This window comes from Athene cunicularia (assembly GCF_003259725.1).
Source record: "Athene cunicularia isolate RWA chromosome 7 unlocalized genomic scaffold, athCun1 chr7_part1, whole genome shotgun sequence".
In the NCBI taxonomy this organism is placed as follows: Eukaryota; Metazoa; Chordata; class Aves; order Strigiformes; family Strigidae; genus Athene; species Athene cunicularia.
The window spans coordinates 24,985,038-25,007,673 of record NW_020799107.1 but is presented as its reverse complement, the minus strand read 5'-3'; the positions used below and the strand labels follow the sequence as shown (position 1 = coordinate 25,007,673).

The window sequence follows — 22,636 nt, the reverse complement described above, 5'->3', positions numbered from 1 at the left end:
TTTTTATTTTATTTTATTTTATTTTTAATTAGCGCCTAGTTAGACGACGATCCGCAGTTTTGCTTCATTGCTTTTGCCGGTTTCTCTTCCCGAGGGCTTGGGTAGCGCATTTCAAAGTGAGAAGGTGCGACGGCTGCAAAGCTCTGTCAAAAGTCTGTGGCAAACGTCCGCTGGCAAGCTAAGAGGGCATCCAAGTTTTCTCAGGATGGGATTTTTTTCTCTTCTTTTTTAGGACGATGGGTAAAAAGCTCAGAATTTCACTTTCTGAACTTGTCTAAACCAGCTTTTTCCTGCCTCCGCACAGTTGCGTTTAATTAAATGTGCCTAATTTAAGCACAAGGGCTGCTAAACAATAGTCTGTAGCATGTGTAGCACAAACCCGTATTTCCTCCCTCCGAAAAACAACAAAGTGGACAACTTTGGGAGTTTCCTTTCTGCTGGGTGCTTATGAATTATTTTTTCTTTTTTTCTGAATATGTAAAGCTGAGCTCTCAGCTGGTGTCAATTGCTGCTGCTCCACTGAAGTGCGATTTTGCTGAATTGCAGCGGTGGAGAACCTGGCTGTGGCCCAAGAGCCTTGCTTTCAAAATATTCCCCCCAAATAACCACTGTTGAGAGAACACTGAGTTTGTCTGGCGAAGCACTTCGAGCACAGATAATACTTCCCTTTCAAGGAGATGTGCAAATGATTTATTTATTTATTTTTTAAACTAAATAACAATCTCTCATTATCAAATGATACATACTGTGAGATTCTTGCTTTCTGGCAGCTTTTCTGCTTTTCACCTCCTCCCTCTATCCCAGTAATTCTGTTTTAACAACAAAACTCTTGTTTTCTCTTGCTTTGTGCTTGCAAACCTGGTTAGTTTAGGACAGTGAGAATGGTAATAGCAGAGGAGCATCAGTATTGGTACTTGTGTGCACTATCTCTCTCCGCATTAGAAAGCGTTTATGGTGCTCAGGCTGCTTCATTAACTCCACGGATTTCTAGCATGAGTGCTACAAGATCACCAAGTCTGGGTCAGGCTTAAGCCCACAATTCAAATTCATTTAACTGTCCAGAAAACACATTAGATTATTTTTGCTGGCTTGATTCTAGCTGGGGGGATAAGGGATGCCCGATCTGCCAGGAGGCTGCTAGTGTGAAGGTAACTTGTGCGTGTTTTAAGGAACGAAGTTCAGCTGTAGTGAGTATCTGCCACTGTGACTGTGGTGTTCTTGATCTGGGACTAAATGCCCTAAACCCGATTTTATGGCAGCAATGGCCTTAACTGTTTTGGGGAAGGTCAGTGAGTACAACACTTTTTTTTTTTTTTTTTTTTTTTTTTTTTGGGAATGTATCAAGACATTAATTTTTAGAGGGGCATTTTTCTGTTGAGCTGTGCCCTTCTGAAGGCTCTCCTTACCTATTTGTAGTGACTTTGTAGAGGAAGCTAAAATAGTACAATCCTTGAAGTAGCTGTAGGAAAAGTTTGTATCAATCATACTTTTCAGAGATCAAACACTGTGTGCATCTGAGACATCTGTGTAAATTCTACCATAAATCAATGGTATTTGTAGTTCTAGCGAGACAATACTACAGAAAAATCCTCATAAATCTTCATTCATTTTTTTTGAAACACGGTATGTATTTTACTCTGTTCTGCCAGCTGACTGGACTCATAAATAACTCCCCAGGTAAGCGGACTAACTTGGTTAAGACCAGAACTAGTAAATCTTTAACATAAAGCTGAAACTTGGGAGAGTTTTAAGGGTGGGCCACCCCCCACTTTTTTTTTTTTCCTTTTTTTCAAGGATGGGAACTGTTGTAAAAAGCTTTCTTTTTCCAAAACTTCATTTGCAACTCTTGAGTGAAGATAGCTGAACAAATATTGTGATGCCTTATATACCTATAACTTAGAAATTCTTTTAAGCCTTGATCTGTTGATCACATCCTTCTAAGTTCCAAACACTTTTAATAAGGTGAATGTTTTATAAGGGCTTGATCCAGTGCAAAGGATACCACCAGCCATTAGTTCAAATGCTGCAGGAATAAAAATGTGATTAGCTTGTGTGGCTTCATCAGTGCTTTAATATGCTGAAGCTTTCCAGAAAACAAATCGCGGATTCCTCCATGGTTATGGTCTTCAGTGATCAGACAGCTGTTCCAGCAAGTGTAGGGGTGTTGAGCCCAATGTGAAATCCGATATTTGAATTTCGAATTTCTCTTGCCTATATTTCTCAACTGTTTCAGATGAGTTGTACAAATTTCTCACACTTAACTGTTGAATCTGGGTGTGATTTTGTTCACTGTCTTCTGCAGGACTGCAGAAGCTTTCAGGATTCAGAGTTTTTGACAATTTCTCATCTGTAAAGCAGCACTCGTTCCAATAGCATTGTGCCAGACAAGTGTGTTAAGGGCAAATGTTGGCATCTGGGGTGAGTGAGATGACTCTGTGGAGTGGTATCAGATCCTCAGTGTGTGTGGAGCAATACTATCTATTTCAGAAATCTACTGCAGGCATTTCTGTCACTTCATTTCTGTAGTAAATCATCATAACTAAGGGAAAAAAACCCAAACCTCTCTATGGCTGCAGTTAGGCAAGAGCTGTGATGTCAGTAATGCCAGTAAGCAAATGGGGCTGGATGCCTTCGAGTTGGTGATGATATGGAGGGGGTGGTGTTAGAAGAGAGCATGGAAACAGGGATGGGTGCTTTTTTTCTCCTGTCTGTATCTGAAATGGCACGGTTTGTTCTCTGGCTTCATTTTGCCATAAATAGGAGTACCTGTGTTTGAACCAGGCACTTCAGTAGTTTGCTATAAACAGCTGCGCCGTTTTAACTCATAACTTTCATAGCCTTCAAGGATGTGGGTGCTATGAGTGAACACAGGGTGGATCATTAACTGAACAGGCAAGGGAAAAATTCTTAATGCTCTTTCCATGGGGATCATGCCTGTACATGCTGGCATGTTTCTGCACAGTTTTTTTTTTCTTAGAGCCTTTTGTGTATGGGATTACTGAAAGGAGCAGACTGCAGCCTCTGTAATGGGAATCTCAAGTCCTCACACATGTGGAGGAAATGGAGGGGGGGAAAAAAGAAAATAATTTCTTATCTGAACTGCCTGTGTTCAACATAATCCTCCTAATTTGGAAGGATATTAATGTCTTATTAAGTAGGCAGACACAATGATCAGAAATGTTAGGAACATAGGGAAGGCTAACGTGGTTCTCCAGTATCAGACACGCTGAGATAAGGATGCTTATTCCTGACGTCTCATTTTGTGCTAACCATTCTGTTGTGCCCTCACCCTTGCTAATACCTGTTCTGCTTGGGGATTAGTGTGGGTTGGGATCAGTCTGACACTAAATCGGCAGGCAGGTCAGCGTGAACGTTTTGTAAAGGAGTGAGAACTGGGACTGCGTACAGGTCTTAGTGAAGCTGCTCCTGAGCATTTGTGTGTGTATTTATGAAGGTAGCCCAATGCTGATTGAAGAGCTGTGTGATTCCTTGAGTGCAGGGAGATGTTAGGAGTTAACTAATCCAGCAGTTCATGCCATCGTTTACCTGAGTATCTCCTTTTTACACCAGAGCTGTGTCAGCTCCTAACCCTTGGCTGCTACCTGAAGACATTTCACTAATCAATCTGACATTTGGCTATCAAAATAGTGCCCTTTCTTGCCTTTTTTTTTTTTTTTTTTTTTTTTTTTTTTTTTTTTTTTTTTCTCGTCAAGAAGACTGCTTAGCTGAAAAGTAGATCTGATTTACATTTAAAAACAAATTAATTCTCAGATTCTCAGAAATACTCTTATTTGTTTAATGTTGTGTTCTTTTAGGTCCAGTGCTGACATTCTAGAGGCAGAAGTTGCCTTGTTGTGTTACAGAGACCAAATTCTTTCTTTTTTAGCTGTCATAACTCTGTTTCAACAGAGACCATCTCTGTTATCTCAGACCATGACAATCAACTGCAAACAGAGGCTAGGATATTCCATTAAGCCTTTGTAACTAAATGTGTGAATTGTATGTTGCAGAGATGTTCTTGCACTGCCGATCTTCAAGCAGGAAGAACCGCAGCTGTCTCCTGAGAACGATGCCAAACTGCCACCCTTTCAGTATGTTCTTTGCACAGCCACGTCGCCTGCTGTGAAACTGCATGAAGAAACCCTGACCTACCTCAACCAAGGTAGGGTTTGTACTACACTGAAGGAGGGCATATTTCCTGGGAACAATCCATGAGAGAGAGATTTAATCCCATATTTGTGCCTTACTGGGAGGGCAGTGGGATGGGAAAAAGAGGGATAGAGATGGGGAAGGGGGATGGAGGAAAGGAGGACTATTTAATTTTTCACATTTATACAGGATTGTCAACTGTTCTAAAATAATGAAGCACCACCGATTTAGCTGTTGACTTAAAGCAGCATTATAGCATGCACAGTTCCCTGTGGTCAGCTACTGGCTTGATCTCAAACAGCTTAAACTGCAGCCTCCTACCTTCATTTTGAAAGGCCAAATTAACTAAGCACATTGGAAAATTTTGGGTTGGAGAGGGCTTTTAACATTGCAAGTCCCCATGGGCTGCTGGTGGGCATTGCCAGAGAACGAGATAGCAGGTATCCAGGGGCTCCTTGGTCTGGGCAGAGTGTGATGTTGCTCCCACTGTCTGGGTGGTGTGGCTCTGCTCTGCTCAGTCCCAAACTTGACAAGTTGCTGGGGTTCAGTGCATCAAGGTCCACTATAACTGACCTCACAGGCTTTTTTTTACTCCTGGATAAACAAGTACTGTATGTTTCTCCAGGCTTTTTTCCCCCCTTTGGCAGAATTTGTGCAGACACATCTGTGGCTGGAGTTTGGCTGTCACTTTGCAGCACCTCCTGTGCATGGGTCCCAGGGGGATCAGACCTCGCCAGGCACAAATTATGCTAAAACTTACTACGCTTATTTTCTGCCAGGTTGTAAACAAGGGCATTAGCCTAGCAACAAGCTGAAAGCTGTCTGCTCTGTTACTGTGATCCTCTCCTGCTTCAGGACACTGCCCCAGCCCTTTAAGCTTTGTGCACTGAGCATGAAGCTCACTCAGGTGCCTCTCTGGCTAGGTTTCTCTCAATGCTTGTGCAAACCAGAGCCCTGACCTCCCTTGGACTCTGACCTGAGGTGCAGCTGGCTGCTGGATCTGTGTTGCTAGATGGTAGACCCATGGAGCCCCTGCAGAAAGATCAGCCAAGTGCTGCAGACTCTACCCAAGGAGCCAGATGTTTCCTGTCACATAAACTGGCACTGTGTTGTCTACCAAGATCCAAAGATGATTGAGATTTGTGACTGTGTCTTCTCAGTTTATCCATCCAAATACAGCAGACCCCAGGAGGTGGCATATCAAGAGTGAGATGGAAATGAATCTTTCTGCAAAACACAATTCTTTCCTGTTTCAAAGATTTTCTGTTGTGAAAAAGCAGTCGATGGCCAAATATTTTAACATACATGAGGCAGAGCCTGCTTCTTTACCTTATAGTAGGGCAAAAGTTAGTCAGCTCTTTACATAATAACATGAGTTTTTAAGAACTGTATGACTAGAACAGTCTATGTTTTCCTATGCAAAGTAAGCCTGTTACTGCCTTTGCAGATAGACCATGTTGTGTTAGGCTTTCTCCTATTACTATTGCAAGGAGTTGTCTCCTGCTCCAACTTAACACAGTACTCACCTGTTTCCTCGGTAGACCACAGTTCTTGGATACCTTCTGCATTCAGTCTTTCATCTCTCAGGGGGGGAGGTGGCATGTTTCCTTGCAGAACACATCCTGGAGAGCATGAGGCTGGAGAGGCCTGGAGGAACGAAGCAGGGATGAGTCTGGCAGGAGCTGTGCAGTGAGGCAGAGTTGGGAAGGGGCTGGGGAAGAAGTGGGTGCTCCTTAGTGCTGTTGGCTTGTCACAGTGGATGGAAATAGTGCCTTTACCTTTTCCTAGAGGGTCTTTGGGGTGATTAATGGTAAAAGGTGGTGCCTCTCCTGTCAGTTTGAATGGCTTACTGCTTTCTGTTCCTCTTGGCAGGAGCTTTGCACCTGTCTGCCACCTTCTCAGGAGCATCCTTACCTCATTTATTTAAGCTTCCAAGCAATTTGTTGTCTTCCTTGCACTGAGATGCTCTGGGTTTCTTGAAAAACCTCTTGAAATTCAAGGCTCTCTGTATGTAGATGATTTTTTTTTAACCTTGAAATCTTGCAATGTACCTTCTTAAAAAGCCATTCTGCTCCACTCCAGAAGGTTGTTTGAGAGTCCACACCATTGACTACACTCTTGCTCCCAGCATTGACTCTTCCTCGTAGCAAGGGCAGGCCTTGAGATTAAATTCATCTGATATGTAGTCTACCTTGATACTAAGTCCCTTTGACCAAAATACCTTGCCTGTGACAGTTAGGAAAGAGGGACTGGAGTCTGCTCCCATGTGGACATGAGCTGCTGTGAGGATCTTGTAGGTTTATTGAACTACAACTATGGGGAGAAGATGATGCTGGACACACCTTCCAGCCAGCTGGGGAGTCTTAATTGCTTTTGGCAGGATATCAATGAGGACATAATCTGGGGTTAGAGATGAGGATTGGTTTCGCAATTCCAGGACAAAGAATCAATTTGAATTGCCAGGTAACCTCCCATTTCACTTAGAGGTTTCTGTTTAGGAGTTTCTACACAAATGGGTATTTGGTCTTTTTCATGATATCTGTGCCAGAATCATGTTCCTCATGCATTGGCCTTCTGGAATAAAAGATAGAAGGTGTGTCTGTTTTAAAAGCAAAAAAATAAGTGAAATTTTCTTTTCCTTTCAGCATCACTTCTCTGTGGGAACCACTTTTGATTCTTGAGCTATATAATTTCCCAGCAGTTACTTGTTGTGTAGATATCTTCCCATCTCTTCTCCAAAACCAGAGAGTGCTGCAACTCTTTGCTTTGACCTGCTCAACACAAGCCAGGGAGTCCCACCCAGGTGCTGCCACACTGATCTCAATAGTCCTGCCTGGGCTAGAGCTAAGTGGAAGTTGAAGGCTCTGATAGGAAATTCATCCCATTAATAGAATTGTGTTGTTTGAGCCTGAAGAGGTGTCTCAAGGGGATCTCGAGGCAGCCCAGGTCTCTGGAGCCAATACTTATGGCACAGCAAAGAGCTGACTGACTCCAGAGCACTGTGACCCCGCTGCGGTCCTATAGCCACCTCTTGAAACAATTTAGACCATTGCCTACACCTTATCGCCTTATGCTGACTGTAAGCAAAGGGATGCCTCTTGCACCTTACCCTCTTTCTGTGCTTATCATGGTTTGTCCAAACACTGTTACATAAAACTTCCCTTCTTCCTTTTATGCTTTGAGTTTTGTGATGGATTACTTTAGCGAATGGGTAACTTCATTAATGGATGTCCTTCCACCCTGTCTGTGATGGTGAGAGTGTCAGTCATAGCTGGCTCCTAGTAGGGCAGATAGAAAGGCACTGTGGCTGCCCCAGCTCCAACAAAGCAATTCACATTTAGTGTAGTTACCCAAATTGCAAGGACTGGGTTTGGGGTTTTCTGCTTGCTGGGTGTTTTTTGCCACTTGCTGTCCAAGTATTGCTTCCTGACTTGAGCTCTTCACCACTCAGTAACTGACCTTTTGTCACAGTGAAGCAGCTCTGCTCCATGCCCTGAAGCACTTACTCCGAATGTGACTGGTTCAATGGTGGTTGGAGTGGACCAGCTCAGGAGATAGTCCAGGTACAGAACTGGGTAGAAGAAAGGTCAGGTCTAACAGAGCTATGGAGTGGGGAAAGCTGGAAGAACTGTGTAGTAAATTGAAGGCCAAGTTGTATAGCAGAGATAAGAGGAATCAGTGGAGAGATGCAGGCAAGATCTGAAAGCTTTTCATATGGGCTAGAAAGAAGGGCCGTCCAGTGGCTGTGTTTGTGTACAAACATGAGAGGGATGGGAGAGGACTCCAGGCGTGTGGAGCATAATGAGTTTTCGTGAGCCTTGATTCTTGCTGGGTAGACCCAGGTAGATGGTCAGTGGCATTGAGGAGGAAGAGATCTTTGGCCTGGGCTCTTCACAAGGGTGAAGGAGGAAGCCGAGAGAACCGGTGTTTTCAGCAAGGGCAGGGGAAGCATTTGTGGGGGAGCATAAGGAAATGAGCTTAACTGTTGTGTTAAGTTGACTTGGGGACATTCGGCAGTGGCAGGCTCCCAAGCTTGTCTGCTCCAGTTTGAAACTCTGAGTGCTCACTGGCTGCAGCTCTAGAACCATCCTGTAAATGAAGTAACTACAGTCAAATCCTTAGCTTGGTTTCCAAAGACTGACTCATTACACTTGTCTTTCCTGATCTCGTTCGTTCCCCCCCCGCCTTCCCGCATTCCTTGAAACTGGAGCCAGAGCCCTGCTAGCCCAAATTGAACATGCCCTAAGGATTAGCAAACTAAGATTAGTTTCTACATTAAGAGATCTTTACTGGACCTCAGGAGGATTACTCATCTGATGGGACAAAGTAGAGAGTTATTAGTATGGTGTCTTAACACCACTCTACCTTCAGTCCATGAAACTGGTAAAGGTGGTGTCCTCACATTAGGAGCTGTTGCTGGCATCGCTCCTTTGGTTGGGGATCGCATCTGTCAACAGGGCTACACTGTCCAGAAGTCTGCAGCACAAACACGGCCTAACGTTTTTGGAACCAGCCCGCCTCTTAGCACTATTTCAGTGTCTCTTGTGGATAGGGATTTTCAGACAAACAATCAACTAGCAACCATGTTACAAACCACTGCTTTAGCAAGAAGACTTGATGCAGTTGCATATTCCATGGTCTGCAGTCATATGGGGTGTGGTTTGACCATGACTGGTTCAGACTAGTTTCAAACATGGACAGAAATAAGAGCAATGAAGGTGGTTCCAGAAATTGCCCTAGGAGGAATGTGGAGGAAACAAGCACTGTACAGTAGATCTGAATGCTAATAAATGTGAGGAAATAAAATCATTCCTTTAAAAAACAAAACAAAAAGCTGAAAAAACACAAAAACCTGAAAGTCATTGCCCAAGGGAATGGGCTTGTAGTGCCAGACCACATGTGGACTGTGAGTTATTCAAGTCATGATTTTGTTTCATGACCAGCATTGGGTTGGCTCAGAGCCCCAGATCTAAATTACTTCAAATAGAGGGTGGTTAAGGTTGATGGGAGAGGGTCACTGAGAGCAGGCTGTGTGATAAATCCAGTCCTGTTGCCCAGTGGTTCTTCAGAGTAACTGGCTGTCACCTGCCTGTAAAGTTTTCCTGGGCTTTGTTCAGCTCTCCAGTTCTGCAGTATGTGACTTGTGGTTCTTGGCCACGTGAGGATTTTAGTATACAGCTGGTTAGGGTTAGGAAGGCTGGCCATCTCTGCTTTACAGTGTCTTCCAGAAGTCATCTTTATTGCCAGTCCTAGACAGTTCAGAAAAGAAGCCAAAACCACAAACCATGAGAGAAAACCACTAACATCTGAGAAGACCTGTGATGATATTGGGAGAGTTGCTGTAGAGGTGCATAAGCAACAGCTGCCTCACGAAGCTAAAGATGGACTTAGTTTGAGTCTGGGTCACACCCCACATTTCAGTCTCCAGGTGCAAAAGCACATAGCCAGGTTCAAGACATGTGTGCACAAGTGGTACACTTTAAGATGTGCTGTGTTTAAAATCATCTGGGTGTTGTCCTGCCTCAGCTCACTGCAGATGTGTTCTGGTTTCTCCTCCAAAGAAAGGTGGAGAAGGCACTGGGCAATGAGCAGCTGAAGAGGACACTTTGAAGGCAGTTGCTAATTGCTTGGGTAGGAGGTGAGATCACTTACAACAGAAGGCAAAAGAGAACCTTTGCCTCCATTAAAAAGTCTAAAGTTCAAATTCGGTTTTCTAACCTTCTACAGCCAGAGAACCCAGTTTTAAACACTGAGATGCATGGTAAATGAAAAAAGCTGGCTTGTATTGACGTTAACTCCTACGTAATTGAGTTTTTATGGGGTCACAACTGTCTGAATGTTTGTAGTTTTCCTGGAACAATTCTTTATTTGCCTAAATGAAGTGTAGAGAAGGCTGAGTGACCAGCTCTGCTTGAGCGTACTTCTGGTTTAATTATAGCTCTGTTTGTGGGGATATTTTTGCTTTGTCGCATGCAAAGAACTGCCTCTTTCCCTAACAATCGCTGCCATTACTGACCAGCCCCTAGGTACTTCAAGGAACTCTGCTGCTGGTGACCTCTCCTGTTTGAACATGCACTCCATCCTTGCCTGAGATCAGAGGCACAATGACCTTGTGTCACTGAGACTGTGAATATCAGGTGCTTCCTGGTGGCTGCCCACCTATGCATCCTTCATCCCTGATTATTGTGGGGTACCGTACTGCTCCTTGACCCCTTTCCACTCTGTTCCTGGGTTTGGATGGCTTAAAAAAAGGGCTAATGAAGCTGGTTTGTCTTTCCCATTTCTGAGACTGGCTGCCTGGTGGTTTTGGTTCTTGTGGTGCACCTCTTCATCTTTGGAGAAGGAATTTGTCTCCTGCTTGACTTTGAGGACAGCTCTGAGTAGGTTCTGGTGTCTCAGCTGAAGCCATTAATTGTGCTAGCAGCAATTTCCCCATATGTCTGGCAGCTCTGTCTTCACTTGGCAGCCCAGGATAAACAACCCTGTCTCCAAACCACACCATCCCTAAGCTCACTATGAATCTTGCTTCAGATGACAGGGCACCTCTGCATAAGTAGAGCATCTGACTTCTGTTGTCCCTAGGAAGCTAGAATCTCAGTTGTCTTTTAACCAAGAGGCTGTTTTCTATTCTTTCGGTAATCCTTTCTTCTGTTGCTAACATCTGGATGAAATTCAAATAGGATTGTGAACTTGCTGGATTGTAGCCTGTGTACAACTCCTACTGGAAGCCCCTAGACTGCATTTTGTTCTCCCACTTCCATACATCTTCAATATCTGTGAAGGAAGGAAGAGCTCAGATATTCCTCTGAGTGTAGTGAGAAGTAAGAATATCTGATTTTTTTTTTCCTTGTATTTCATGTCACACTTCTACTTTCCCCCATTATTTATATCTACTTTGAGATTACTGTAATTATGACAGCAAAATTTTTGCCTGTGATTTTACAGCACTTGATTTTTGTATCAATGTACCTACCAATCTGAGATGATATGGAAATTTTCCAGTTAGTGCTCTCCAATTTGCAGTGTCCTAAAAGATCACATTTTAGGTATCACTAAGAAGCTTGAGAATGCTGTTCTGACATGATTAGCTGTTTTTATAGGAGTAATATTTTTTTTTTCTAAAGAGGCCTGAAAAACCCACCTTTTTTTCCCTTTACTTCCTGCCAAGCATTTATTAAGTATTTTTGAAACTAGACAGCAAGTACTCAAGGAGTGAGATTTCTCTTGTAGCTTAGTGCCACATTTGTGGCTGGTGTACTTTGATGGCATGGGTGCCAATCACATCTTCTCTGCTCTGTGGTAGGCACTGACTGAGCAGCCACATGCAGGAGTGGGACTTGCTTTCTTCCAGTTTCTTACTGGAGAAACATGGCAAAGGAAGTTATTTACCTGAGGGTATCTGAGGGAGCTGCTGGGCAGGGTTAGGAGTCACATTGAGCTCTTCTGTATCCCTGTTCAGCACCCTTGCCCGGGACCATTCTTCTTAGTTATCTAAAACTCAAGTAAATATTACACACAAACCTACTCTTACAGAGCCATAAAACCTGTTGTCCAAATTGACTTAGAACAGGTTGAAACCAGAAAAAGCCTGTATTTTTTACTTACACAGAGGGGGCTGAGGTTTTCTGAGCTGGACAGATGTGACAAAGATAGTCCTAGGTGTTTCAAGTACATGCTAGAGAAGTGGAAATACAGGAAGAAATTATTTTCACAGGGCAGATATTTCTTCAGCCTTTCGTCATAAGTCCTTAAATTCTTCACTGACTAATTTGTATTAAAAATCAAAGTTTATACCAGGCTTAGATTATGTAGGGTCCAACAAAGTGGATGAGGTCTATGCAAGAGAAGCCCAAGTGCATACAGTGAACTTAGCAATGGGAATGTTTCTGTGTCTGCTGGCTGGTTTTGTGTCCTTGATTCAAAGCTAGGCTGTAGTCTTGGAGGAATTAAATGTACATCCCTCTCTTTTGAGTGGAAACCACTGTAAATGAGGAGTTTCTGTTAGTGCCTGTTAGCTATGAAGTGTCACCACTGTAAAACAGACCATCTTCAAAAGTCTGGGAAGAGTAGGGCTCAGCCAAATATTCATATAGTAAATGGGCACTGAAATTTTCTTGCAGCAAACTTGGCTCCGAGGCATATGTTTGGTTTTCCCACAAGAAAGAGGTAGGGAAAGAGAAAGAAGGGGACAAAGAAACCCCCTCGAGTTGAGGGCATATTGTAAAAGGAGGAAAAACATAGGAAGAGACACGATGACAGTGAAGCATGATGACAGTGAAGCTCTATGGTGTGGTAGTAGAATTAGTCGTTGAACTGATTTGCTTTGTTCTTGTAGTCTTGCTGCCCTGGTGGTAGTGGCAAGTAGGACAGGCATCCTCAGTGTTGGACTCGGATGGGTACTAAACACAGTACCCATCTGAGTGGAGCTAAGGTAGCTTTGGTGCAAAGTTAAACAGGCAGGAGGCAGGTGAAGGGCAAGATTGAATACTAAAGCAAGGCAGGTGTAAATTGAGGTACTTCTTGTCACAGAACAAGCAAGTTTGGGAGGAGACCACACAAAAGAGGAGTTAGTGAGAATTGGTCATGACTGGGCAGCTTGATATGGATACAATATGGACACTGAATACCAGAAACTGGGAAGATATGGCCAGAAAGGGTTGGCTGTATTCACCCTGCTCCATCTCTGGGTGCTTATAATGGGGTCCTGTATTGAAGATGAGATGTGGGACAAGGTGGGCCTGCGGTGTCAGGATGACTCTTGTGTTCCTTTTGCATTTCCTGAACCACAGTTGGTCCTGCTTTGCAGGATTTCCATCTTCCTAGCATAGTGGGTACTTTCAGGGTGGCCTATTGTGTAGTTGGTGAATTCATAATATCCACTGGATAAACATCTCCTACAGCATCCTGTCAAATGAGGCTGCAATAAGCAACTGCAGAATATCCACTGCCATTTGTGGCCTAGGGAGGGAGGATTCTGCCCTTGTTCCTTGTCCTGAAGAGTTTCTGCACATGGGACGCTTCAGCCAGTCTTACGCTAAGTTTTGTTTTTGCTTTTGTCTGGCTAAAAAGGTGTGGGCAATCAAGCATGCAAGTTCAGATGCCAGCTCTGTCGCTCTTGCCTGTTTACCCTTGGGGGTTCATTAATCTTTCTTGTCAGAGGAATCTTTGTGTGTGCCTGATGCCCTGAATAGTTGCATTTGGCTGTTTCAAAGGTGATCCTCCTGCCTGCTGGATATGCTTCAGTTTGGGAGGATAAATTATTTTTTTTTTTTCTGCCCCCTCCTTCTGCGTGCTGCATTTGACTGTCAGCATTCCTTTGCCTTTATCTGTGCACTATTTAGGATGTCCATATAAAGTTGCTAAATGGAATTTTTATTGGCCGGCCTGGCTTAATAATCAAACAGTTTCCAGGCTGGTTCTGTCTAGTGCTGTGTGGATCCATTCTGAGAAAGAGGACTCGCAGCTGGCTGCTTTTTTTTCCACAGACTTTAGTTGGTGATATTGCTTAGTCTAAGGTTAGGGTTTAATTAATTGCTGGAAAGGCAAGCAGACTATTTAGCTAAAGTAAGTAAATCATGTTGGTCTGGAATATCAGCATCCTAATTGGAAATTAGTGTATCGTATCGGTGTATTGTGCAGAAAACCACATAATGCGTAGTACAAGTGGCCCTTGAAACCTAACACCAAAACAAAAAAAAAGGCAAGCAGGATTTTGTGGTTGTGTAGCAAATAATCTTTGAGCAAAATGTAACTTTGAGCTTGAAATAATGATAATCTTTTATAATTGGAAATCACTTAAAATTCCTGATGGCTGACTAAATTCCATCCATGGAAATCAGTTAAGCTGTTATGGCCTGTACCTTTTAAACAGGTGAAAGTGTTCCCATGTTGAACTAAATTATTTTTCATCTGTAGTAAATTGTTGCCTTTCAGTTCTTTTGTCCCCAAAAGTGGTCATGCCCGCATTTAATGTTAAATTACCAGAGACAATAAAAATTAAATGTAAACAGTCTATGAGGCCTCTCTAAGATAGATGCAATTGCTTTATGAATCACCAAGCAGGAACTCTCTGGACCTGGGTGGTTACTACTTCATTGGATACTACTCTTGTTTGTAAAGCAGGGTTGCTCAAACTCTAGCCTAGGAGGAGATTGCATAAATTCGCTGTTGCTCAGGGAATGTCTGTTCAAAACACAAATTACAGCGTATCATCACTCACCCAGGTTTTTATTGGTGCCCCTGAAGCTCTCAGTGAAGCTGCGAGACAAATTGCATCTCAGGAATTTACTGTGGTTTTCTAAATATTTATTACCATTCTGTTCTCTGCCTGAGGTAGGGAAGAAGGGTTGTGGCAAGCTCTGGGCGAGGGGAGCACTGGGTTGCACAGGCAGCTATGCTGGGGATTTGCTTGCAAAATGTCCTCTTTATTTCAGGTAGTGACAAAGATGCGTTAGGTGCCGTTGTATGCCCGTGTCCCATACTACAGTGTGACCAGGGGCCAGACTGATCACTGCCTTTGAGGCCATCCTGAACCTGTGGTGGTGCAGCTGTGGCTGATGTTGAGAGCATGGAAGGAAAAAGGTTTCAGCAAGTTGCTGGCCTTTAGCACTGGGTTTAAGACTAACATTCAGCAGTGTTGGATATCATTCTGGTAAAAGGGGGCTGCTCAAAAACTGCCACTGCTGCTCTCCACTTCCACAGATGTTTTCTTTTCATGCTCTTTCTGTCTAAGTCCTGTGAATGTTAAACCCTTGGCAGCTGAGGACCAGATACTGCCTTGGTCAAGGTCAGACCATTCAATCAAATCATTGCAGAGTCTCAGCATTGGTACCCTCTGCTCCTGTGTTGTGGTTTATACAAAAAAGAATTATCTTTATCCCAGCTGAAACTACGGCAGCCTGTCTCCAGCTTTACCACCAAGCATTGACTTAGGAAGATTGTAGTCTAACTTGTATTAATCTGTATTTCTATCTGAGACAGATGGAAAAACAGTATAGGGGAGCTATATGTATTTCAGGTATATGTTTTGGGCTTAGCGAGTTGCAGTCTGTCTTGGGAAGTGGGAATACAGTTTCTTTTAGTCACACTTGCAGCCACATTTTTCTACAGATTTAGATGCCTGAGTAAGAATGACCTGCTACTTATTTAATTTTAGAAAAAATATTGTCAGTCTGTGCTTGCTAATGCTGGTGAGTCAGTGACTCATGATTCACAGGTGACCAGGGTACCAGAGCCTTGAGTGACTTCAAGGGGGAAGTTCAGTTTTCTGATGCCAGGGGGAGTTCAGTTTTCTTCAGGGTAGGTCACTTTATTTTACTAAGGGATCTTGTTTTCCAGCATCCAAGTACTGATTCTTTAGAACTTTTTTTTTCTCTTGCAATTGTTAAAATTACAGGTCTGAGGTTGTAATTCACCATTTCAGAGTTTTACTAGTGATGATGTTGGAAAACATAGGGTAAACAAGGTTTAGAAGGTATTTTTCAAGAAAAAAATTATAATCAAAGTAGTTTGGTGCTATAAAGGTACAAGTATTTGAATGCTGTCCATACTATACCAGTGAATTCTGGGTATCATTAGCCATAAAGCAATGAGTTTGCTGGAATAAGTTGTAGGGAGAATTCATTTTTCAGAACCAGTACCAAAATTTGTATATAAAGGAATCGTGAGGAATTAGGACCAAATTCTCACTGACAGAGCTCCACAGAGAGGGAAATAAACTGCATGATTTCTGAAGTTTGGCTGGAAGCAGTCTTGTTTTGATAACAGTTCTGTGTAGTAACTGGAGTGAGACATTCAGAGGTCAAAGGGAAAGCAGTTAGCATAAAATACCATTTCAACTGAGGTTTTTCATGGCGTAAACTGAGTTCCAGGGCTTACATCAGATGACCCATATAGCTTTCATCAAAGCATTTTATTTCCTCTTTGGCTTTCCATTTAATATTAACTCTGTCTCCGCTGCAGTTTCTTTTTTACCAGTGAGCAGAATCTAACTCCATCCAAGCTGAATCCCACCTGTTAGAAGATGTGCAGTGCCCGCTGTCTGCCAGGCTGCAGTACTGTTCCTATCTCGTGCAAGTGGTTGAAGGTGCATGCTAAAGAGGTTTTGAGTGCTTGATGCTAGTTTGAAAGGAACATGGCTGATGTTTTTATGCCCATTATTTTATTTTTTCTCGTTGGAACTACAAATAAGCAAATCAGGCTGACCAAAGAATAGGAGTGTGTCAGCACACAAAGGTGACCCCAAAACCTGCTCATTCCTGAGATACTTGCTGAAGGGCTGGCAGTGCTTCACGTTCTACCATTGCCTTCCTCTGTAGCACAGCTCATGCCACTTAATTTCTCTGTCCCCATTACCCCATCTGAGTACAGTCGTAGATGTATTTTACTGTCTCTTGGGTGCTCATGGTCTCAATTCCTAAATTAATTTTCCATAATGATTAATCAGCTTCATATTTACTTGGGAATGAACTGTAAGTGCAAGAGATGCTTGGCTGTGTAAATTTGTCTGAGGCAGTGACCTGTATCACTGGTGAAATCTGTCCCCAGACTGAGCCATTGAGCAGCCAGCTACTTCATACAACATAGATACACATGTACAATGTATACACAGGTACGTAGTAAAACCGATGTGGCGCTTAGGGACATGGATTAGTGGTGGGCTTGGTATTGCTAGGTTAATGGTTGGACTTGATGATCTTAAGGGTCTTTTCCAACCTAACTGATTGTATGATTGATTCTATGAGAGAACCAGTTTTGGGAACCTGAGCCTGACCTTTTTATGCTAATATGACCGTATTGATTATGTGGGGAGATGTGAACCTCTAAAAATTGCCAAGTGAGCAATATTAACATGTATCCGCAGAAGCATTAAAAAGTTGCTTGAGTTAAAGTGTGGAAGACCTCAATTTCAGGACTGTGGTTTACGAAATCCACTTTTGTTCTCCAGCAGTCTTCAAAGGAAGGTCACTGTTGTCATTTTGGTTTACTTAAGTGCAAGGAGATGGGAAAAGTTCTATGCTTAATTTGGTACTTCATGTGGTTTAGGTTTATTCTCCCCTCTTCTCTCCCCATGCCCTAAGCCACTTGCTGGATTCAAGGGTCATTTCCTGTTTGCAGAACTCCTATTGACATCAGTAGGAGTGTTGTGCAAACATTTGGAGCTTCAGTACAGCTTCACTTGTATATTTTTTCTTTTTTTTTTTTTTTTTTTTTTTTTTTGCCAGCCAGCTGAATAAGCACAACGATCCCTGCGATTGAATGATATGGTCTGTACTCACATGGGCAGTTATAAGATCTGGGATTCCCAAAAGGGAATCTGCCTGAAACACGGTGCCTTTCTGACACATTGCTGTCATAAGTCTTCTATTTCTAGACGTAGCTCTAGAAATGTAGCAGTCTTTGTCTCTGCTGGTAGCAACTGCCTAGAGGGAGATATATTTGCTTTGCAGTTTTCTGCAGGGCCAGTTTTGCAGAGGTACTGGTTGAGCCAGAAAACCCAAACTGATCTCCTCCTTGGTGCCTACCTTGTCATACCCTGTACATTTTTCAGTAAAAGGGAGGGATAGCAAGATGAACAAGAAAAACTAGCTATAAGGTATACATATGCTCCATTAATCCACATGATACTGTCCTGCCTCTGCATTGGCTGTGGGTTTATTGTGAGGAGTTGGTCCTGTACAATGAACTTTTGTGCTGTCTTAGCCATTTGTGCATAAGATATTGAGACACCAGTCTCCTTTGTCTGCTGTCAGCCTTGGAGGGAGATGTTATTTCTTAAACCACTTAGCTAAATTCTACTGAACTGGCTAAATTCCTTACGCTGAGGGCAGTGGGGTGCTGGAGTACGAATTCCCTTCCTGGAATTGGTCCTTGCACATGCTGTAGTACCTATTGCTGCTTCCACATGCATGTCTGATGGAATATTTATGCCCTGGGCAGCCACATTCAAGGTTTTATGGAACAAATCTTGTATTTCTGGTTCACCGAAACACCTTACAGGGCTGACTGCTCTCTGAAGAAGGCGAGATTTTGCCCAAGTTACTATCCTCTGCAGAATAGTGCCTAGACCTGTCCTTCCAGCATCTCTTCACACAACTTCAGCAGAAGGGACAGGCAAAGGCAGTGCTGTTACAGCTACGTGACACAGGGGGTACAACTGCTTCAAACACCTTGGTGACTTTCTGAAGGGTGACCAAAATCTGTATCAGCCTTGGGAAACAGACTATCGATGCCCTAATTGAGAGCTTTTAGTTGCCAAAAGACAAACCTTCCCCTCAGATTTCTGCTGTGCTTTAGTGCCTACTCGATTACTGGGGCAAATGCATTATGTTACCAAAAATGAACTTTCCCTGATCAAACGTATGCTTTTATTAGCCACGTTAATGCCAGCATGACTCTCTCATTGCTACAACATATTAAACACCTTGGAAATGTTTCCTTAAACTCTAGGTCAGTCTTATGAAATCCGTCTACTTGAGAATAGGAAATTGGGAGAGTTTCAAGATTTAAACACAAAATATGTAAAGGTAAGGAGAAATATAGATTTCTTTTCTTCCTGCTACTACATACAGCCTCTAATGAAGGGCCTGACCTTGCTCACACTGAGACAATGGAAAATAGTTTACTGTTGCTTTTAATGGGAGCAAGGCTGATGGAGTTGTTGAGTACTAGTTTCATGGGACTATGCAGCTTGGCTTTACAGGGCTTTAGGGGAAACTTTATTCTGCTTGTGATCAAGACCCCAGAGTTTCACTGTGAATATTAGGTTTGGGGAATCCCAAAGTTCAGAGGTGAACCTGGTCAAAACTGCTGAGAGGCAGACTTGCCTCCCTTCTTAACCCCAGCAACACGCCTGGGTTGTTACATGTCAGACGGAGGACCCCGGTGTTTACATTGTTCTGCCATGCAGATTCTGCATAGTTCCAGTTTACTTTGGTAATGGGCATAATTATGAACATATAGAACTTGATTGTTTGGTTTGGGGGATTATTTTTTGTTTGTTTGTTTCGCCCCTCCCAAAATAGTTCAAATTCAAAACCTTTGGTCCAGATCTTGTTTCTGGATCCAGCCTTCAAGCCTTCCTCTGCCCAGTTCTTGGCCGTTCTGCCTCAGGATTTCTTTTGCGACGTGGGGCTAGTTGCAAAATTTGGATTCCAATCTGGATTTCAGATGTTGTCTGAGTTTAGGCAGTTTTCTATTTGTCTTTTGGCCCATTTCAGGAAGCATGTGGATTGGGATTCCAATTTTGCAGGCGTTCCCACTGTGGCTGGCTTACTTCTTGGAGCTAGGGTTTGATTTGGGCTTTTCTCAGGTTGATTGGCAAAAATTGCTCACTCATTTGATATGAAAGTCCCCAGCAGGAGCACGGACTTGAGAAACTGGGATGTAAGGGGTCATTAACTCATCCAACTGTAGCACTGAATATACAAAACGATATATTAGTTAAGAGTACTTTGGACTTGTCTGCCCTGGGGATTGCCTTTATTCCAGCCTTTTTTGTCCAGTTATTGACATGGCTGTGCCATTGCAGGCCAGAGATGAAAAGTCTCCTGTTACAGAAGCTTTCCTATTTCACACTTGTTTAACTACACTGGGGCAAATCCAATGACTGGCTGTTAATGGCTGGAATCAAATTTAATTCCCACTGACAAGGTGTCTGGGCTTGTCAGCTCCACCGGTGCAGGGAAGGGTGAGCTGGCTTTCATGTTTGCTAATCAGAGTGGGATATACTGGGCTTGGGGCATGGTACAGACACATTAAGTATTTCCCCCAGGTGAGCCATTTTGGGTGTGGAGGCAGTATAGTGATGTTTACATGGTGTGACACCAAAGATTAGGTGGACATTGCTATAATGCTTCCAGACCTAATCCCAGAAAGCTGTACAGGGCTGCAGTATGCAGTGTAAACGTGCTCTGTGAAGGGGAAAGTGTGTTGCTCTTTCACTCTGAGGCCCCTTAGGAATTTGATAAACATGGTGATGGGTCTCTTAGGTGGACCCTCTACTCTCCTCATGAATGGGGGTGACAAATGTAACAGATCAGCTTTTTGTTCTACACTGGAAAACCAAAGTCATATCAAGAGAAGGGCCTTTGGATCACGTTGTTTATCTTGCTGTCTTTTCTTTAACAGAGCATAATTCGTGTAGTTTTCCATGATCGACGCCTGCAGTACACAGAGCATCAGCAGCTCGAGGGCTGGAGGTGGAGTCGGCCTGGGGACCGCATTCTTGATATAGGTGAGACTATTTCATTATGGTTCCTGTGCAGTGTTTGGAAACAAGATGCTGAATGATGTATGGAGTGTTTGCATGTGTGTTGAGGTTTTTTTATCGCCTGCTCTCTTAGGAATCCTGTATGTCTTTGGGTGGGAAGGAGATCTAGCACTGTAGGTCCCAAATAGATATATCATTGGTGGCTTCGCTTTTCACATGCATCTTGTAATTGTATGGAAATGCTTTCTCTTCTTCAATTTAATATTTTTAAAATTTTAGGGGTTTTCTTCTACAGATATTCCGCTGTCAGTTGGTATCTTGGATCCCAGAGCAAGCCCAACCCAGTTGAACACTGTTGAATTTCTGTGGGATCCATCAAAGAGAGCCTCAGCATTCATTCAGGTGAGAGAAGTGATATTTCTGTGATAAATACAATGGTGAGATATCTTATAAAGGTCTGGAGAGCTATGGCAGCCAGGATGCAAAGAGAGAAAGATGCTAATGACAATATACAAACTCAAGTGACAATCACATATAATGAATTTGTAGGATACTCGCTAAACCAACTTGCTGGCTACTTGCTAGCTTTGGAGTACTACCTGCTATAGCTAGGATTTTCTTTTTTTTAAAAAAAATGGTGTTGTTTTCTAAGCATGGGTTTTGTCTGGAGGAAACTGTTCACAACCTGTTAGTTTTTCTTGTATTTCCATTTCATGAGTATTTCTTGTCTGAAATGCCAACTATCTGTTTTTTAATCTGTATGTGGGATTTACTTAAGTCAAAGGATGCTTTTCCTGATGCTCTGTTTCTTTCTGGGATGCTTGTTCTAATTGTTTTGTCCTGATGAACAGAAAAGAAAACATATTAACTCTTCTGCCTGAGTTTCTCAGGAGAAGCCAAAATTAATGCTCAGGCAAAATCTGAAATTCAGATTTTCAAAGCTGCCAACTGTCTCCAGAGATGAGCACAGCTTTTGTTTTACCAGGTACATTGCATCAGTACAGAATTTACTCCACGGAAGCATGGAGGAGAGAAAGGGGTACCCTTCCGGGTGCAAATCGACACCTTTAAGCAGAATGAAAACGGGGAATATACAGAACACTTGCATTCTGCAAGCTGCCAGATCAAAGTGTTCAAGGTATGAGGTAGTTTTGGCTTTGTCATTAACTAGATTTAAGACACAGGAACATGCTCAGTTTTTAAATTGTTTAGGAGTGGTGTAAACAGTGGAGTAAAAGAACAGACTTCTAACTGGGTATGCTTAAGATCTTAAACAGGGCTCTTGCACACAAAGTGACATAAACACTGAACTGCACAGCAATTCTAGTTAAATTCAAATGACCCAAGGGCTGCACCAAGACTTAGGCTAGTCCATTGTGTCTTGAACACTATACAAAACCAGGGTTATTTAGGGTATTCACTCTGTTCTGATGCTCCTATGCAATGAAGATACTACAGCATCTCCAGTTTCTTTGATTCAATCCTTCATGAACAATGAGAGTGTATCTTGGAGATTTTAATTTTTAATGCCTTTTGCTTGTTGCAGCAGATTCCTTCTCCGTGCTACCTGGGGGAGAGAAGGATTCAGAGAGAAAAGCATCTCTGAAGCTCCTTATCTGGGCACGGCAGACCTGTAGCCACTTAAGAAGAAGCTTTTTGTAGGCCTGTTTTCTCAAAGGATCTGCTGCTCCAGCTTTGCTCCTGTGAGCAGTGTCTTCTCTGTTCCTGGAGAGATGTTACAAATACTGGTTGAGGTGCATAACTCGTGGGACTCATGGTCTGAAATAGTTGATAGCAAATCTCAGGACTGTGGTCAGCTTATTTTGGAACTGCAATAGGCATTAATGGAGGATGCTACAGAAACAGTAGAGATGCTTAACTATTTTTTTTTCTCTAGAAAATGCAGATCTCATCTTGTTCCATATGTAGAGTTCCCATAAATCTTAAGGAGACTTTTGTGAACAGATTAGAAAAAAATCTGTTGGCCTCTGTCTCCAGACTTGTAATGCTTGGCATAAGGGAAAGCTTGTGCTTGTGCTTATAGCCTAAAGGAGCAGACAGAAAACAGAAGACTGACAGGGAAAAAATGGAGAAGAAGACCACCCAAGAGAAGGAGAAGTATCAGCCTTCCTATGAGACAACTATTCTCACAGAGGTAAAGTGTTTTAGACATGTCATACTACTTCAGCATGTTAGGAGATAGATTTGAGAGAAAATGCAATTTAACTGATCCCTGGAGATTGCCTTGTTGAGACATATATGCTCAGATCTGATTGA

General features: G+C 42.8%; 1 protein-coding gene across 1 annotated transcript in view; it reads left to right on the top strand.

Annotated features, from left to right (window-relative positions):
• Positions 1–22,636, top strand: part of TFCP2L1 (transcription factor CP2 like 1) — a 39,171-nt gene that overhangs the window by 3,751 nt on the left and 12,784 nt on the right. Inside the window, exons 2-7 of the mRNA XM_026852498.1 lie at positions 4,011–4,162; positions 18,598–18,674; positions 20,278–20,383; positions 20,655–20,761; positions 21,345–21,497; positions 22,404–22,514. Of these exons, the coding sequence (XP_026708299.1) occupies positions 4,011–4,162; positions 18,598–18,674; positions 20,278–20,383; positions 20,655–20,761; positions 21,345–21,497; positions 22,404–22,514 (706 nt within the window). The remainder of the gene's footprint in view (positions 1–4,010; positions 4,163–18,597; positions 18,675–20,277; positions 20,384–20,654; positions 20,762–21,344; positions 21,498–22,403; positions 22,515–22,636) is intronic.